At 39.1% G+C, this 15820-nt stretch overlaps 1 protein-coding gene across 3 annotated transcripts in view; it reads left to right on the top strand.

Annotated features, from left to right (window-relative positions):
• Positions 1-15820, top strand: part of KCNQ5 (potassium voltage-gated channel subfamily Q member 5) — a 282208-nt gene that overhangs the window by 189497 nt on the left and 76891 nt on the right. For 2 of the 3 annotated variants that reach the window (XM_064412417.1, XM_064412415.1), the window contains exon 2: positions 6078-6168. The exons of the other annotated variant lie outside the window; for it this stretch is intronic. In XM_064412417.1, coding sequence (XP_064268487.1) covers positions 6078-6168 — 91 coding nt within the window. The remainder of the gene's footprint in view (positions 1-6077; positions 6169-15820) is intronic. 3 annotated transcript variants of the gene reach the window in all.

Here is a 15820-nt window from a genome sequence, read left to right on the forward strand (position 1 = left end):
GGAGATGATGTTTTTTCTTCTGTCTTCCCCAGCAGCTGCATGAGATACTGAGTCTGTAAATTCTCCCTTTCACACATCAAGACGCTTGAGAGTGCTGATAACATCTAGCCAAGGCACATCTGTCTTTTTGCTTTTTGTGAGAATTGTTCACCAAAATTAATAGTCCCCGTGAAAGTGTAAAAGTGCTATGGAAGACTGTCTCTCCTTCCTTTTTTATTAGGGTTTTCTCTGGGTATTTTATGCATTTATCTAAAACTGTAATGTATCTATTGGTGATATCCATCCAGTATAATCTTCAGCACATGTATTTATCTGAAGCCTCACACAGATTTTTATGCATTCCAGGATTAAAAATAATGTAAAGGCAGCACTTGGGTACTCAACTCAGCAAGATCCTGATCACTGTCAAGAAAGCATGGTCACTGCCCCGGCTGTGGAAAGAATTACTTATGGAGGGGGTCAAATAACTTCTTTGAAGACTCAGACCTCATGAATGCACAGAACTTCCTTTAAATTTGCAAGTAACTGCATAAGTATGCCAGGGAGAAAAGTAACAACTACTTTTTGGTTGTAGTTAGAGGTAGCAAAAGCTTTCAAACATTTTCTACCTTCCATACAAAATCCAGGATAATGGCACTGCCAACAGTTTGCAAACAGTTTTGGTCATAATCCTGAGTGCCCTTACCTGTATGGGGATTAAATCAGACCTCAAATAATACTAGAAAATAACTCTGGTGGTCTAATCGCTTAATTATGCCACTTTAACAGTGATATTTTTTTATTATTTACAGGAGTGGCCACAAAAGTTTGCAGATGTTTAACTTTTGATTATTTTAATTCTAGCAGTAAGTTACGCAGCAAAATTGCTTTTAAAGATCTTCCCAGGGTGCATTTTTTCTTCTCATGATACTCTTTGAGTAATGTTTTAACAACCGCTTTAAGCTGAACATCCTCTTCCTTATGAACAGATCTTAAATCAAACAGTAGTAAAATTCTGCTGAAAATTATATAAATGGAGAATTGGTAGGTCCTAATTAACCAATTAGAAAAGTTTATGAGAGGCAGATTGATTAAATATCAAAGCTTCTGACTTATATTATCTTTCATAAACTGGCTTTTCTCCAATTAGTATATGCTTTCAGGAGCAGGGGAATAAGATGAAAGGATCTGCAACAAAACTGATTACTGCTGAAACAAAATGGAAGTTGCTGCTTTTCATAAAATACAAGGCTATGGCAGTACTTGAATAATTTTATGGGAAGTTGCTGCCTAAGGCATATGTTTTACTGACTGATACTGAATGCATGAAGAAAAACCATCTGTTTTTTTCAGCCTGAACAATTATATGATCCAGATTGAATCACTAGAGGCCAAATATAATTGCTCTGTGTTTTGCTTTTTACTACTCTCTACCTACAGCAGCATGGTCTTGTACAACATGTATCATAGCACACAGTTCAAATGATGGCATGGGAAAATACTTTTTCTTCTATTGAGAGTTATCAAATTACTATCCAGGGTTTAATGCAATCATCTACACTTCACCAGTCACTGGAGAAATAATTCACAATGGGAAAGAACAATTTCTGATAAACTTTGACCACTGTGATGTTTGACTTTAGGGATTTCTTTTTGCTGGGCAGATCCTCATTTAACATTCAGCCAGGTGAAAGTTGTTGCTGCAGCCTTCATGCCTTCAGCTCCAGCTGGGAAAAAGGAGAGGTGCTTTTCTTTGCATGGCCTGAGTAAACAGATTGCACTAAAATCATAGCAAGTGAATCCTTACTATTAGTTTACTTCGGGGGAAAAGCACTTCAGTGATATATAAACTATGGAAAAGATTCCACTTTTGTTTCTAGTGTTGTGTTTTACAGCACCTAAATGTATGCTTTTCATTTTGCCAGAATAGTAGGACTGGGTTTCTCCCCTCCATAAAAGTGCTTACAGTTTAATTTTAGACATAATGTACTGAAGAAGTATTCAGTGCTGAAGGGAGGAATAAGGGACTGGGGGCAATATTTGAATATGTGGGTGGATAAATACAAACATTTTTCTTTTGTTCTTTAACAATAATAAAAATAGTAGTAGTAATGATGATGCTCTATGCCTTTTCTGGAAAAGTTGTGAGTTTCTGGAAAAACTGAGCAAAATCTACAGAATTTTGGAAAAATTTCTTTCCAAGGCTATTTTTGTGTATTGCTGTGAGGATTGTTTCTGCTTTTCATGGATAAACTGCAGAACTATGTCAACCAGGTGCTAATCCACACTGCACCTGGCTTTCCTGAATATTTGCTTTTATTTTGATTAATACACTGCTTAACTGTACTCATTCCCTCTCCTGACTCATTTTTCCCATCTATTGTGAATAAACACCTTGCTCACAGTGATATTCTAAATCATAGTCCTGACAGACTATGGAAAGCAAGTGGTGGGTAAATGGACGATGGTTTTGTGTAAGATTGGGCTGTTACTTAAAAGGATCAGGTTTATTCCACATGTAAAGACTTTCTGGGTAGCCTTAGGCAAGTCCCTTACCTTTACTGTGCCATGGTCTCCAACTGTGATATGGGAACAAGAAACTTTATTTTTTCCTGCTGTGTCTGTTTTCCATAATTGTGCTATAAGAAATCTCTTCCAAAAAAACCCTGGTATTGTGTGTTTGGATAAGACCCAGTACAACTGGGCCTCCAATTTAGTTGGTATTACAGGAATAAAATCAAACAAGAAATTTTTAATACCTAAACACAAAGGAAGTAAGCAAATGTCATTTTAATTGATTCAGATCTAAAGAAATTCAGCAAAAGGAAATTACATTCTTTTACTGTAAATTCTTAGTCACTTAATTTTATTTTGCCCTCCATGCAAGCCTTAATGAGAAGAAACCGCATTTATGCCTATGTCAGTAGGATGTAATTATAGGGGGATTGCATCTGAAGGCTGTAGCAGCTGAAACTACCAGTAATGTTCTATGAGATTTTTCCATTTTTATAAAGTGAAGTGATGGGGAGAAAAATTGCTCACAAGGTGGTTTTTTGTCACTTATCATAGAATTACAGAATCATAGAAAAAGAGAAACACAGAATGGTTTGGAGTTGGAAGGGATGTTAAGATCATCCAGTTCCAACCCCCCTGCCATGGGCAGAGAATCTTTCACAGGTTGCTCAGAGCACCATCCAACCTGACCTTGAACACATCCAGGAATGGGGCATCCACAAGTTCTCTGAGAAACCTGTTCCAGTGCACCCTCTCAGTAAAGAATTTCCTCCTAGTATGTAACCTATATCTTACATCCTTCAGCTTGAGGACTTGCCCCTTGTCCTATCACTACATGCCCTTGTGAGAAGCCCCTCTCCAGCTTTCCTGCAGGCCCCATTAAGGTAATGGAAGGCTGATCTAAGGTAGGTTTCCTGGAGCCTTCACTTCTGAGGGGACTGGAGCAAGGGAACATTGATTCTCTCAGCATGTCTTCACGGGTGGACTGGTCCAGCACTGTGATCAGTTTGGTGGCTCTCCTCTGGCAGATGTCCCAACAGGTCAATGTCTTTCTTGTGCTGAGGGCCCCAGGGTGGGATGCAGCACTCCAGGTGCAGTCTCACAGGAGCAGAGAGAGAGAATCACCTTCCTCACCTTCTGACCACTCTTCTTTGGATGCAGCCCAGGATGTGGTTTACTTTCTGGGCTGTGGGCATGCATTGCCAAGTCATGCTGAACTTTTTGTCCAGAAATATCCCCAAGTCTTTCTCCCCGGGGCTGCTTTTGATCCACTGTCTGCCCAGCCTGTACTTGTGCCTGGGATTGCATGAGTCTTTATCAAATTGCAGGGCACCCCTGAGACAGGGAATCATTGGCATCTGACTCCATTGATTCAGAATGCTGAACAATTGCTTTATTAAACTATATTATATTACATTACACTATACTATATTAAAGAGTACTATACTACAAAGAATACTAAAGAATAATAAAGAAAACGCTTGACTGTCTCCTGACAGTCAAGCACAGCTTTGAGTGATTGGTTAATTAATATAAAAAAAAACATCGCTAGAATCTAATTAGGAACTCCCTCCAGGTAAACAATCTTCCTAACATGTTCCACATGTGCAAAAACAACAGGAGCAGCAAGTAGAGATAAGAATTGTTTTTCTCTTCTCTCTGTGCTTCTCCAGGCAAAACACTGAGAGAGAGTTATATCTCTCTGTTCAGAGAATATGAATGCCACAAGTCTTGATTGAGTTTTTTATTAAATGAAGTATATGTTGATCTTCACCTTTCTCTAGTCTAGAAGATAAGACTTGCCAATGGTGTATGCCAAATGTGCACTTTACCCTCCTGGATACTATTTTATTTACAGTCCTTAAGAGAATTTATATGCAAGCTCCTATCGTATTTGATTTTCAGAGTAGAACTTCTGCCCAGCAGTTAAGAGATATGCTGCAAAATATGCCTCCAAAGTCTTATTGCATTGCAGATAGAGATTTTTTCTACTAGAAATTCTGAAGACTAGAATTATATTTTTAGGTAATATATTGGATATTTTATATCACTCCTGTATTACCTCACTATGGAAAGTCTGTATGGGAAAAAGTAATCGTAGCTCCTGAAGCTCAAGTGTATGCAGATGCAATAATATATTAATGTTATATCCAGTAGTTAGAAACACAGAAGTATGTAGGTTGAAAAAAGCTTCTCTGAGTCTTCCAGTCCAACCTCCTGCTCAAAGCAGAGCTCACTTCAAAGTCAGACCATGGCCTTTTCCAGCCAAGTTCTGCAATCTTTGGGGGCAGAGGTTTCACAGTGTGGTGCATTAACCCTGGCAGGACACTGGGTGCTCACCAAAGCCTCCCTATCATTCCCCTTCCTTAGCTGGATGGAGGAGAGAAAGTGTAAGGAAAGGCTCATGGGTCAAGATAAGGGCAGGGAGGGATATGTATCTGAATTAGTTACAATATCTATCCATGTGGGTTAGAACATCAGTTAATGAGTCCCAGCAATTCAGACAAAAGTCAAAGGCCTGCTCTTTGTTGGTTGTCTCAATGTGCAGCATGACTGATAAGTGTTTTAAGAAGGAATTTAGCAAAGAATTGGTAGAATCAATTATTACTGGGTGCTGATTAGTCAGTTCATAATACTGTGGGTAAAAGTGAACCTCATTTCTGATCCAGTTCACAGATGGTTTCCCTAGCACAGTGGTATTGTTGGTGAAGCAGTACAAGGGGAAAGGATAATCCTTACCACCAACAGTATATGTGTCAGAGCAATACCAGTTCTGCTGGCTCGGATCTGCAAACATGTGCTGTGACAGCTAAGGGTTGGACGTGGGATATGCAAGAATTTCTGGAGTGATACCATTTGTTTGGATCTTCCTCACAAAAAGATTTAGCTTTCTTTGCCTGTGTGTTTCATCAGTACCATGAAATATACAGGCTCATGCAAACTCAGAATTGTGCTCATGTTTTCCTGAATGTTTCCTTGGCTTGTGTAATTGTTTTAAGTTATTCACTGGATTGTATGATAGTAAGTTTGTTCCCAGAATGGAGCCTGTTCATTGAGGACAGTGATGCCATAGCTCTGCCTCTCACTTCAGGCAGTTTGAACTCTAAGTCTGTTGTTCAGAAAGAGGTTGTTTCGGGTGGACAGAGAGGTGCAATATGTAACTTAGCTCTTTGGTAAGCTTATGCAGCAGGGGTTTGTGGTCAGTTGAGGGAGAAATGATTTTTCAGACCTGGGAAGCAACCCTCCCACTGGAGATCTCTCTTTAAAGACACTTATATTATCTGGATTGCATAAAGGTACAGGATTTTGATACATAAAGTAACATCTGTGGATATTGGGTCATTTTCCCAAGAAGATTCTACTACTGAATTCTAGCAGTGCTGCTTAAACATATAGATTTAATAACAGGTTATTATTCTAATGTGTTTAATGAACTAAATTAAGTGCTAGCTGTATTCCCCTCTACTAATGAAGACTGTACAGAGAGTCAGTCTTCTGTTAATGTTGGTGAAGTACAATCAATATAGATACTGGGTCAGGGTACTGTAAAATATTAACAATTATTAATATTCTTTCTTTTTCAGTTTTCTCCTTGTGTTTGGTTGCTTGATTTTGTCCGTGTTTTCTACTATTCCTGAACACACAAAACTTGCCTCTGGTTGTCTCTTCATTTTGGTAAGTGAAAATTCTAAATACAAGACAGTTTTACAGATACTATAGTATACATTCAAATCCTCTCCCTCACTATGGAGGATGTAATACAATACAATAACTGAGCATTTAGAAAAAAAAATCAGACTTTTCCTCAGAATGATGAAAAATTATAAAATAGAGGATTTTCCACCATCTTTTTATTTAAAACAGGTCAGATGGTAAGAGAGTGTTAATAAAGTATGGTAGTGCATCCCCTTCTTTGCTTGAGAACTGCTGTGGTTTATAACAGATAGATTTTCTACCGCAGTTTGGCAGTGACTGAGCATGAAAGACCTTTGATATTGCTGCTGTCATTTATAAAGTCAGTATGTAGTAAGAGGCACTTAAAATAGGAATTAATTTTGGTATCTTAGATACGGATTTGGGCTAACTATTGGTAGATACTGACATTTTAGTACCAGTTGCTGCAGTAGAATGTGGTAGTTTCATTATTTCTTCATAATACATGCTTTTGTATTATGTTTATCTCTCTTTTTTCCCTTCTGAGGTAAATGAAAAGGGTTTTAATCCCTAAAAGTGCTTAACATTTTCCTTGCATTGTATGACACTTTATTCATCTGCTTCTTGATGGGCCATTTAGTTCTGCAAGTGATGGCCTGAGGATAGGCAGTAGTGGATATTAAAACGTCACCATGTACCCAGAGTTACCATGGTTATTTCAGTTCCATGCATTCAGCAGGCTGTGGCTTGTTAGGTAGCGCCTGAGGTGAAGTAACTGTTGACAAATGCCAACATTTTAATTGTCATCACTGTGTATGTCCAAAAGGTCTGGTCTTCAGAGCAGCTCCCTAACTAATTATGGCATGAGCAGGCCATAATTGTGTTGTGTGCAATGTCTTTACAGCACAATGGGCCACTGCATCAAAATACCTGAACTAAATGTCCAGAGCAGGCTAGGTGCAGGTATGTGGTGTTTTGCTCCATTGGATGATTTCTTAGCAGGGCTAATTAGGGAGAGCCATGCTAAATGTTGCATTTTTATTCCTAGCCATATTAGTGCTTTTTCTTTCTCTGGAGAAAAAAACAGGTGGCATTAATCCAGCTAAAAATGGTCAGATTTAAACCTACACTCATACCTAAACCCATTATTTACAAATCTGAGCAATACTTGCTAAATGGAAGTCTGTTTGAATGTTCTGTAGCCAGTTATATTATAGTAGCTGGTACACTAATTGCTAAGATTTTTTGGTATAGAAAACAGGAAAATCTGATTAGTCTGGAAATACCCTATTTATAATAGAAGAGGCTTTTGTGACAAGTAATCCGTTTTCCTGTATACTTATGCAAATTGGTCACAGTAATACCATTTGTTCTGACATAAAATATGCATTTCCCGTGAGCCACATATTTGTTGATTGTGTTGGTACACTTAGCACTGCTGATTCCTAAGCTGGCTGGTTCCCTGTGCTGTGCCATGGGTCTCACAGGAGCCACAACGTGCAGGAGCCCTGTGAATGCCTGGCCTTGCTCCCAGTGCTGGGCAGAGGCGTGGTGAGCTCTGATTGCTGGTACACCAGTCCTTGCAGAGGTGTCCATCAGCTGAGCAGAGCTGCTCAGTGTCTGATGGGGGAAACTTCGGTGCTTTTTGCTGCTGTGGCTTCAAAGATGAGCTTTGTCCACCCTAACTGTTCTGGCTGTACATCCCATGGCATCTTCTGAATACAGAATAGGCTTTAAGCAGGAAAAGGGTGGATGGCTGATCCTTGAAGCATCAATACTAGCGTAATCTAGCATTTCTATAATTGAGCCTACTGTGTTCAACAAACCTTTGAGAGGAACAAACCTAGTGACAACAAATTTTGCATCTCCTGCTGTGGGTCACTAATAGAAAAAAATATAAACACAGCAAAGAATGAAGTTCCAGAAGCAGGCTAAAGCTGACTGCTTTACTGCAGTTTGCTGATGCATGGTTTGTTCCTTCTCTACATACTCAATCAGTAGCTGATATTAACAATGTTATCAAAACAAACTTTTGCAACCGCAAACCAAAAGGAAAGCACATTTCTACATTAACTCAGGAGCAGTTGTTTTGGCTATGCCAACACCTAAATGCAGTCACTAGAGTTTTCACAACCTTTTCCTTGCAGTGATTCACACAGCTCTTCCAAATGTGTCATTTAGTAAGACAGCTGTGTCACCTATCAGATCTGGTTTAATACTGTTTGTGCATTGTTCTTGAAATAGAATATATGTGTTTATTTTCTAATGAAGTACCATACAAATATAACAATCCATAGAGCTGCCTGCTGGGTTTCTGTGAACTGTTTGTTCTGCAGATTTATTCCAGATGGTCTCCCCCACAGCCATGTTAATTGGCTAAAAAGCTAATGTAATGTTCCTCCAACTTAATACCTGAGCTGCTGCGTGCACTGGCACCTGTGGCTTTTGACATATTGCAGCTATTCACAATTACACAGGGAGATTAAAGAGGGAAGTGTAGATGAGCTGAGCAAACCTTTTCCTCCTTCTCACAAAGGCTAGAGGAGCTGAGAAGATTATTCTTCTCCAATCAGTCAATTCCATTTATCTACCCGAGCCGTGCCCTACAAGGGAGCAGAGAACATATCTCCTAATCACTGCATCCCAAATACTCTCTCAGAAACATGCAATTTGTGATAGCTCAAAGCAAATCATTGTTTAGGAAAGCAATAATAGCTGAGGGCTTCTGAGCTTCAGCAGAGGTTAATGGACTCATCTGGGCTGCAGAAATGCCTGAGCCTTGCTACCAGAGCTGAGGCAAACCTGCCCTGCTGTGTTGTGTTGGACCCAGCCTCAATTCTGGCATCCACACAAGCACTACTGTGTGCCAAGGCTTCTTCTCCTTATCAGGAAACCTGTCAAGGGAAACGCCTTTAATACTTGAATTTTATGTTTAACATGAAAGCCATGCAGATAAGTTAAGTGCATGTTACGTACTTTAGGTAAATGTTGGCTTGTTGAATCAGTAATTAATTTGGTTAGATTTGTGTCCAGAAATAATAACAGTAACCGGGAGGAGATCATCAGATAAAACTCCACAATGAAAATCATGCTTTAGCCTCATCTGTGCACACAACTTCTGGCACTTGAGTTGTAGCAGTGATATATCCCAGACAGGCAGTAGGATAAAAATCTACTTCAGCATCAAAATAAACCACAAGCAGCTTAAGAATCCAACTAACACAGCAAGAAAATAATCTTTGGTGTATTGCTGATCTACATTTACTAGCAGTTTATCAAATAATAAACACGAGGGGAGTAAAACTGAGGCTGTGAAGGCAAAATCAAATCTTTTGGGGAAGATAGCCAAGCAGGAATATTATCTGGAACTGGAGGTCATTCACTCTCTTGACCAAACTCCCTATATTTTAAGTTCATTTTCAACTGAAGCTGAAAGTTATGTGAATTTCTGATTCACTTTTGTTTGTTTGCTGTCAATGCAAGAAAACAAATAAAATAATTTGAGTTGACCCAGGAAGATTTGACTATTTAAGAAGTAAAAGAAAGGGTCTTGGATCCGTTTGATGCTTCATTTGACCTGGCATAAAATATTATTTGTGGATTTGATTATCTTAGTACTTTTGGCTTAAAACTCAGATTGAGGTTATAGGGGAAAAAATAATTTTTATTTGAAGTGAGAAAACATCCTTTTTTTTTTTTTTGTAATTTTAATTTTTAATCAAGATGGGTAGATCAAAAAATGCAAGTGAATTTCTGCAGGACTGTTTTTTTTCAAATCTGTTTTGTGGTTTTCTCTGTAAATGGCTGGTGCAGAAAGCTCTACCCAGATTTGTAGAATAAAGGCCTCTGAAAATGTACTCTAGGAACACATTTTTCAGGCAGAACTAGCTCCCAAAGATATAAAAGCAGACAGTGTGCACAGGATGAAGCTGGTTTCTCCGTGTACTATGGACACACACATGAACCCAAAAGGAGAGTCTTCCAAGTGCATCTAGCAATTAATATCTCCCCAGGATATTTTCCTCCTAATATTTTTGCACAAAAGAAAGAGGATGCACACTGATTTAAAAACATAGTGTATAGTGCCCCATAGCAGGTAAGCATGTATTCAGTTTGTCTCTGCTCTAGGAAGTAAGTCCATCCATGGGAATGTAATCATAAAATCTGCTACTGCATTGTAAAGCTGGCCAGAGCTGATTTTAAAAAGGGGGATGGATTGTGCTCAATTAAAGAAAAAAAAAAAAACATAGCATTTTTCACTTTAGATTGTACCAGCACTTGAATCCTCTTGCCATGCTTGGTTAAAAAACCACCAGACCTGAAAAGTGATGGCGCTATAGGACCAGCTATCAAGGCATAAAAGGAAAAAATTATCTTGAAAGATTTCAATTATAGATACATTTCTATCAATAATAAGATATAGACCCTATCACTGGAATTTTGTTGAGTCTTCTTCTGAGAAAAACAGATTAATTTATCCCTGAATTTAAAAATCAGTGAGTTTGTCAAAACTCAAAATCACTATTTCTCAAGAAATGCTGATTTCTAGTGTTTTATTTTCCAAATCAAATCTTAGCTTTGAAATTTCCAAATTCCTCATAGAAATATCTGAAAAATTACATTAGACATACAACACTGAAGTTATCAAAGACAGAATAAGAGAGGAAAATATAATGTTGATAAGGTCAAAACCTTCATGTTTTCAGTCCTGTTTGGATTAATGTACACCAATATTATAATAACGTGAGCAAAAAACAATTCAACCATGTCATAAGAAACTACCTCTTAGCTTTGAAAATGCTGTTACCATAAAAAAATTAATATTTTCACATCTTTGCTGTTTAAATTGATGCTCTCCTATTATGTATACAGATTTGACCAAGTCAAGGCTGACTGTTGTTACAAAAATTTGGACAAGAGTTCATCACAACTGCTTGTGAATCTTTGTGTAGAAACAGAACAGACTTTCCACAGGAAATTTAAATGCTGGACCCACTTTGCTGAAATTAAAAGTTATAATGAGGAAGCCTGACAGAAAGCAAAAATTTAAATTAGAAGATGGAGTTATTATAAACAGTGGCTGTCCTCAAAGCTTAATTCTTCTCTCAGAGGGCAGTGTTGGCACTTCCAACCAACCAGCAAAGCTCTCTAACAAACAAGGACACACTGTAGCTATGGAGAGAGAGATGAAAGTAACCAGAAAAATTATATCCTAACAACAGAATACAGCACTGCACATAAAACTCTCGAGATATCTATATATTGTCAGCAGAAGGTATATATTGTCATATCTATGATATCTGTATATTGTCAACAATGCTCAGGATGATAAGTACACTTCAACAGGTCAGAGAATAAAGCTGTCTCAATCCTGGCATAAGCCTTTTATTGATATGGTTCTGGGATTTATTCTATTGTTAGCAATGTTTTATCCATTATTTTCTTTTATTCTTCTGTATTAAGCAGAAATTACCTTTGTAAAGAAAAGATTGAAAATCACACATTGAACAGAATAATTTTTCCATTGTAATTAAAACTGCAATATATTAGGTGCTACTGGGAAAGCTTAAATGGGTTTGATGATTAAAGATGATATGTGATCTACAATCACAGAAAAAATAATCGTATTACTGAATCACTTGAAGAAGATAGGATAACTATGAATAGTTACCTCAAGTGCTACAGCATTCAGCAGCAAATGCAGTAGGAGGCAAGAGAGATTTTGTCACTGTCAGAGCAGAGCTACCAATCAGTTGTGTTTAACAAGAAATCTGCATTTGATGTGCAATGTTAGGATCACTGGAGTTGTCACGAGTCAGTGGCTGGTGGATGAAATGCCATCCACAAAATTATTTTCCATTCCTCTGAATGAACAGGGCATATAGAGAGAAATTGGTGGTAATGTGCAGTGAAGAAACATGAATGGAAATAGCAAAACCACAAGTAGTGATATATGTAACAAGTTCATAAACTAGTACAATTTTAATATTAGAATGGTTAACCTGCAGTAGGAAAGCCAGTGTTGAATTTCTAAATTACACTACACTAATTTATGTTATTGTTATCAGTTCCTGCACTAATGGGGAAAATGGGGAGGACTAGATGTCAGTGATGGGGTGGCAGGCTTCAGATTAATAAGGATATAATTCTTTGAGGAGGGGAAAGCATATCTGCTTTTAGGTTGATCAACATATGGTGCTGAAAAACCAAACCAGCTGTCCTGGACTTCCTTTAAGGACAAGTAAGCAATATTCCTCGCACAAGTGCTCTTTCCATTACGTGTCCTTCTTGTTTTATCACTCTAAGTGATAACAGGGTAGCATGGGAAATCACCTCCAAGGAATAAGTGTAATATTTTCTGCAGATGTAGATTTGTAATAGTTTAGGCTACATCCTGCAATATTGAATTTTACTGGCTTCATGCTATGGAAATCAAGAGCTACCTCCTTAAAACAGGCAAGAAACAGTTTTGATTGCAACAGTAAAAATGGATAGATATCAAACTCTCTATCAGAAATTCAGACCTGACCTTTATCAGGGAAATATTGATTTGCCAAATGGAAATGCAGAATATGTCCCCAGAGGAAAGCTAAAGTACATGGTTAAAAATAACATGTAAGGAAAAAATTCTACAAACCATTAAATGTCAAAAGGAAAACAGTGCTGAAGAAGACAGCACATCAGTGATATGAAAGCTGTTTGGAAATCTAGGGAAAATCCAGCATCTGAGTAACACAAAAAAGCTGCAAACCACTGCATCTCTTTGCAGAGACGTGACAAAGCACATGAAGACGCAGCTCACTGCAGTCGAAATGTGAACTTTCCTCAAGTGACAGGAGAAATCTGTTCACAAGATTCAGTTTAAAAACTGTGAATTCGAGCAAACGTCCAGCACACAGCTGGATAAACACACCATGCAATGAGTGGGCAACTGGCTCATGGGCTGGGCACTAAGAGTTGTAGTAAATGGGGTGACATCAGAGTGGTGACCTGCCACTAGTGGAGTCTCACAGGGCTCCATCACCAGCCCTGTGCTCTTCAACATCTTCATAAATTACTTGGAGGCAGGAAAGGGATACTGAGCAAGTTTGCAGATTATGTAAAACAGGGAAGAGTTTTGAGTCCCTTAAAGGCAGGGAGAACCTGCAGAGAGACCCTGAAAAATCAGAGGGCTGGGCAATACCAATCACAAGAAGTTCAGTAAGGGAAAGTGCTGGATTCTGCACCTGGGATGGGCAACCATGGATGTACAGACAGACTGGGGAATGGGATACTGGAAAGCAGTGCCAGGGAAAGGGACGTGGGAGTCCTGCTTGACAGAAAGTTGAACATGAGTCAGCAGTGCCCTGGAGCCAGGAGGGCCAACCATGTCCTGGGGGCAGGCACAGCATCTCCAGCTGGGCAAGGGAGGGATTTGTCCCGCTCTGCTGATGCCTAGAGAGGCTACCTGGAACAGAGGCTAGACAGAGTTAAAGGAATAAAGTAGGTATTTATTGAAAGGCCTTCAAAAGATACACCTTGGGCAGCACAAGAGCCCAGCCAGGGCTCTGCCCAGAATGGACCCAAGATGGATGCAAGGTGGACACTTGGTCACGAGTTTTCACACTTTTATAAGTTTTGGTCCATTTACATATTTGGGTCAATTGTCCAATTACAGCTTCAGGTTGTGAAGTCCCATCTTCCTGGTTTGCTTTCTTCAATTCACCGTTGTTTACACTTTTTGGGCCCGAAGCTGCAACGGTGTCCTTGGTTGTCAGGCTGGAAAAGGATTATTTTGTGTACCTAAACTGTGAAAAGAACTTGCTAACACTTTGCATGAAGTTCAGACTCACACACTAAGGCAATACAGAATCTGAAAAACATGGAAGCTAAAACTTTAGGCATCACTGCTCTGCACGGGAGCAGCCACACCTCGAGTGCTGGGGGCAGTTTTGGGCAGTGTAATATAAAAAAGATATAAACCTGTTAGGTAGTGTCCAAAGGAAGGTGATGAGGATGGTGAAGGGCCTTGAGGGGAAGCTGTGAGGAGAGGCTGAGGGCACTGGGTCTGTTCAGCCTGGAGGAGACTGAGGGGAGGCCTCACTGCAGTTACAGCTTCCTCGTGAGGGGAAGAGGAGGGGCAGGCACTGATCTCTGCTCTGTGGTGACCAGAGACAGGACCTGAGGGAATGGCCTGAAGCTGTGTCAGGGGAGGTTTAGGTTGGATATTAGAAAAAGTTTCTTCACCCAGAGGGTGTTTGGGCACTGGAACAGGCTCCCCAGGGCAGTGATCACAGCTCTGAGCCTGACAGAATGCAAGAAGTGTTTGCACAGTGCTCTCAGGCACAGGGTGTGACTCTTGGGGGTGGTGCTGTGCAGGGCCAAGAGTTGAACTCAATGGTCCTTTTGGGTCCCTTCCGACTCAGCTTGTTCTGTGAGTTTGTGATTCTGTGAAGTATTGAAATACAGGCAAAACAAACAAACAAATCTGTAAGAATCCAGAGTAGACATACTTATAATGAAAATATTCACCTAAAGTGAAGGTGATGGTAAATACACAGACACACAGCAGAACTAAGTTTAGTCCTGAGGACCGTAAGTTGAGGGTGAATTACAAACATGAATTAGCAAATAAATACTGGCCATTTTAGACTTTTAGGCTCCCATGGAGTACCTAAGGAAAGCGTGTATGTTATGGACAGGACAGGACAATAATAATAACTTTGGTATCATATCTGAACCAGACAGGAATTGGCTAATAGTACCATATGAAGATATGATCACAGGAAATGTATGGCTCACAAAGATATATATATATGTTTTCTTTTTCCAAGAGACCAAAATTCCATAAGCCTGGAAAAATGTAATAGGAAAAACTGCAAAAGAGTCAGCAAATGGCATGATGTGTGAAACACAAGGCTTGGTATACTGGTTCTCAAAATTCAGTTATTTGACTAAAAAAGGAGGCCCAAGTCAGTTTTTTACAGAACTTAAGGAACTGGATAAAAACATTGGGACCAAATACATGTCCAAGTAGCAGAAATGTTTGATGAAGTGATATTTTTGAGAAAATAAATGAGCAAACAGGATTTTGGCTGATTGGGTTGACTGCCTACCAAGACCAGTTTTGTAAAAAGTTGGAAGCTGACAGAAACCACTTTCTTAAAGTTGTTTTCTGAAAATTTTGGTACAGTAACATTCCAGTATCTATCAACAGAGATGCACTTAAGTCTCCCAGTGGTTAAAACCTGCACAGATGATCTCCTAGGGAAGCTCTCTTAATGAGCTTTGACAATTGCAAGAATTCTTAAAAGAACAGTGCAGATATCATTTGCAGAATCTCCAGCATTTAACAACTCCAAACATGCTAAGGCCAAAGAATAAAGGATTGAACCTGCTGTCCTACTCTGCAGTAAAGCATGTCAGATGTTATCAGTTAATTGACATGCACATGACCAGTCATAAAAATTAGCCTACCCCTTGCATCAATACAAAATCAAAAGGGATGCCAGGGCATAAAAGGATTCAGAGTTCTGATGCCTGTTCTACACTTGTTTGGGACAGAGAAAAATACAAAATTCTTCACAAACATTTCAAAAATAAAATTTTGGATCTGTGCTTGAATGTCTGCCTCTAATGTGACATCAGAAATGTGACTACAGCAACAAAAAATGTGTGAAGAAATCACAAAGGA

The sequence above is a fragment of the Passer domesticus genome, chromosome 3 (genome assembly GCF_036417665.1).
Source record: "Passer domesticus isolate bPasDom1 chromosome 3, bPasDom1.hap1, whole genome shotgun sequence".
In the NCBI taxonomy this organism is placed as follows: Eukaryota; Metazoa; Chordata; class Aves; order Passeriformes; family Passeridae; genus Passer; species Passer domesticus.